Source organism: Scardinius erythrophthalmus (genome assembly GCF_964197995.2).
Source record: "Scardinius erythrophthalmus genome assembly, chromosome: 1".
NCBI classification, from domain to species: Eukaryota; Metazoa; Chordata; class Actinopteri; order Cypriniformes; family Leuciscidae; genus Scardinius; species Scardinius erythrophthalmus.
In genome coordinates, this window is record NC_138221.1 from 58795269 (window position 1) to 58798907 (window position 3639).

A 3639-nucleotide genomic window follows, 5' to 3' on the forward strand; every position below is an offset into this window, starting at 1 on the left:
CACATATTAGAAAATTATAATAATAAAAAAAAACAAATTTTTTTAATGGCTCGTCAAGGTTGTTTCAGATCAACACCTGCAAGTGACCACTAGGTGTCACCGTTGAGACAGGTGTCGGATTGATTCGAAGCCTCGAAACAATATGGCACATTTTGTTCAACTGTTTCATTTGCTTCACAAGGCCTCGATCTGGCCATCACTAGTGAAAGCTGGCGTACGCAAAGTTTTTGTGCGTACGCAAGATTGATACATGAGGCCCCTGGAAGATGAGGACCAATGAAGTTTAGCAGAAATCTGCATTATATGAGGTCTATATACAAGGACACATAATACAGGACTAGGTAAGGCAATTAAAAGGATTGCAACTTGAAACTGGTGATTTGAGAAAAAATAAAATAAAAAAATAATTCCTTCCATTTTTCAACAGAGCCTACTTTGTGAAGACCAGGGTTTTTTTTTTTTTACTTAGACGCTATTGAATCCATGTGCTGTCCTAACAGTGATTTGAACTGATCACTTAATTTATCAGTGGTTTGGGATTAATGTAGCTTTTCTTTTAACCTTTGTGATGTTTTCCTGACAGTACTTCCCTGACAAAGAGGATAAACCTCAACATGAACTGTAAAAGCTGTTAACCTTCCCTGATTGAGCAGAGGATACATTTTCCCTTACTAAACAGAGAATGACTCTCTGGCATGCAGAGGATAACGTTAACACAACCTTCCCTGATTAGGCAGGATAAACCAACTTGCTTGACTATACAGAGGATGAAACACTTCTGTTGACAGAGGATTAGGACATGTATCCACAGAAATGGAGATGTATTTTTGTACCAAAAACTCCAAACAAGCAAAAACATTATTAAACAAGATTCATTTGGTGATAAACAGGGAATATTCAATACAAATGAAGCACTGAAATAATCTGTAAGAGAACTTGGGTATGAGTTCGGCAAAATCAATGTCACGATTTACATTGGCCATCACGGTGGTGATCGTGGCTATCGTGGTGATCGTGGCAGCCGTGGCTATCGCGGTGATCGTGGCAGCCGTGGCCGCCGTGACCGCCGTGGCCGCCGTGACCGCCGTGGCCATCGTGACCGCCGTGGCCATCGTGACCGCCGTGGCCATCGTGGTGATCGGCCCACTCATACCCACTCAGACCGTGGTTCGGTGGCCGTTCGGCCGCAGGCGTGACTGCAGGCATCGGCGGTTCGGCCGCAGGCGTCACTACAGGCATCGGCGGTTCGGCCGCAGGCGTCACTGCAGGCATCGGCGGTTCGGCCGCAGGCGTCACTGCAGGCATCGGCGGTTCGGCCACAGGCGTCACTGCAGGCATCGGCGGTTCGGCCGCAGGCGTCACTGCAGGCATCGGCGGTTCGGCCGCAGGCGTCACTGCAGGCATCGGCGGTTCGGCCGCAGGCGTCACTGCAGGCATCGGCGGTTCGGCCGCAGGCGTCACTGCAGGCATCGGCGGTTCGGCCGCAGGCGTCACTGCAGGCATCGGCGGTTCGGCCGCAGGCGTCACTGCAGGCTTCGGCGGGTAGGCCACAGGCCTCGGCGGGTAGACCACAGGCCTCACTGCAGGTTTCGGCAGGTCGGCCGCAGGCTTCACTACAGGCTTTGGCGGGTAGGCCACAAGCCACACTGCAGGCTTTGGCGGGTAGGCCACAGGCTTCACTGCAGGCTTTGGCAGGTCGGCCACAGGCTTCGCTACAGGCTTTGGCGGGTAGGCCACAGGCCACACTGCAGGCTTTGGCGGGTAGGCCACAGGCCACACTGCAGGCTTTGGCGGGTAGGCCACAGGCTTCACTACAGGCTTCGGCAGGTCGGCCGCAGGCTTCACTGCAGGGATACAGATAGTCATTTTAAGTCTGTCCTTTCAGCAAAATCAGGAACGACAACAGAATTATAAAAGACACTACTACTCTATAAAAAGACTAGGGGGGGGGGGGTAATTACTCCATAACTAGATGTAATGTAATACAACTACCTGTAAATGGAGCCATACACTGATGTCCACACCCATTGCTGCAACATTTCTCATTGTCCGGACAGTCACTGTCATAGTAACACAACTTGGCACAATTTCCTCCTCCAGTTTTGGTGCTTGGACACACTCCTGGCTTTGCTATGAAGACACATGACAGAAAACATCACTGAATGCTGAAGGTCTCATTTACAGTTTGAACAAATTATATATAGTTCAGTCTTTCTACTTCAAAGTTTAATGTTTAGTTCAACGTGTTACTTGCAGTTTCTTTGGAATTATTTGTGAAGTTTACTAGCAACGTCTGATTGAAAATTTTCAGGGTTTCTTTTGGGAGACCTCTAGCATCCATCATTAATTGAAACTCACTGAAAACAGGCGGCACACACGCTGACCCACAGGGAAATAGACAGCATTTATGTTCTCCAGAGCAGTCTCTATCAGAAGTACATCCTCGTTGAGACGGCACGACCGTCAGCATTACCGGACACTGACCAGACTCTACAGAAGAGGATTGTTAAAAGGGACCAGGGAGTGTTGTAAGGGTTTCAGCATTTAGAAGTCAGGGGTTTTGAAATATAGGTCTCAAACTTGAAAATATGCAAGTATTCATCTGCTTAAAGAAATAATCAAGAATAAGTTCCATTTATCACTAAACTGTCAATCAGTTTTAAAGACAGAGTAGTCAGGTGTGTAGCCTAATAAGCACAATGCAGATAGAAGACATAGACAGTTTATGTGTTTTTCATAAATTTACTATTGCAACTAAACGTACGTAGCAATTTTCAAGAAAGTCATATTTTGTCAAGTTACACTTGTTTACGCATTTCTTCAGACTGTGTAATGAAGCTAAAAGATCTTCTCACCCGCGACTCCAGCAAGTGTTGTGCACAACCATGTAGACAGGTACAATAAAACAACTCTCAACGAGTGGTACACTCGAGCTGTCATCCTCTCGACCTGTGATCTCACAAATGAGTTCTGCTGGAAAACGCACTGAATTAGTCAGTCAGGGGGAACAGTGAAGCACACAAAACTACACTGAAAACATGTGCTGCTGATTCCCGCAACATAAATCACTGTATAAAAGATACGCGTTTTTAAAGATTCAAGGAGGTCTGGGCAACTCCAACCCTGATCAAACACACCTGCCTGTAACCTTCAAGTAGCCTCATCTTGAAGACCTTGATTAGCTTGTTCAGGTGTGTTTGATTAGGTTTGGATGAGTGGAACGGAGCTCTGCGTTCACGCCAGATATCGTTATAATAACCGTAATTAGTATTGTGAATAATGCCTTGTCCAAATACCCACACTTGCGGTCTTTGCACTTGACCACTTGTCTACTTGCATGACGTATTTCCTTATTAGGCGTAAAGACTGCAAGTGTTGAACTTTTGATTACTCGATTGGACACACATATAGTCTAGCAAAAAATGCAAGTGTTTACATAGCTTTTATTTCTTATTTTCAATGCTTTGCGTTTAAAAAAACACACACAAAAAAACTGCCATTTAAATTAGGGCCCACTGACAGAAAAAGAGTAAGCAAAAAAGTTGAGGGAGAGAGCACACTAGTTGACCTAACATGAATATCCAGAACTATATATCTACAAAGACAGACTATATCTACATAGTGTTGTACTTCCTGTCG

General features: G+C 45.8%; 1 protein-coding gene across 2 annotated transcripts; it reads right to left on the reverse strand.

Moving 5' to 3' along the window:
* Positions 1-316: 316 nt before the first annotated feature.
* Positions 317-3308, reverse strand: LOC308691087 (uncharacterized protein). Of its 2 annotated transcripts, none has more exons than XM_081365969.1 (4): positions 2856-3308; positions 2359-2490; positions 1993-2130; positions 317-1844 (listed from the first exon to the last, which is right to left on the reverse strand). In XM_081365969.1, exons 1-4 carry the CDS (start codon positions 2938-2940, stop codon positions 964-966), a joined length of 1236 nt encoding a protein of 411 aa, XP_081222095.1. In that variant the 5' UTR covers positions 2941-3308; the 3' UTR covers positions 317-963. The 2 variants fall into 2 exon arrangements, with proteins under 2 accessions (XP_081222095.1, XP_081222096.1); XM_081365970.1 differs by having other exon boundaries at positions 470-1811; positions 2856-3139.
* Positions 3309-3639: the final 331 nt, after the last annotated feature.

Excerpts from the sequence above, each read along its gene's own strand:
- LOC308691087 (XM_081365969.1), bottom strand. The coding sequence starts at position 2,940 with ATGACAGCTCGAGTGTACCACTCGTTGAGAGTTGTTTTATTGTACCTG. Across the intron at positions 2,491-2,855 it reads AACACTTGCTGGAGTCGCGG|AGTCTGGTCAGTGTCCGGTA; the intron begins GTGAGAAGATCT and ends CCTCTTCTGTAG. Across the intron at positions 2,131-2,358 it reads GTGTGTGCCGCCTGTTTTCA|CAAAGCCAGGAGTGTGTCCA; the intron begins GTGAGTTTCAAT and ends GTGTCTTCATAG.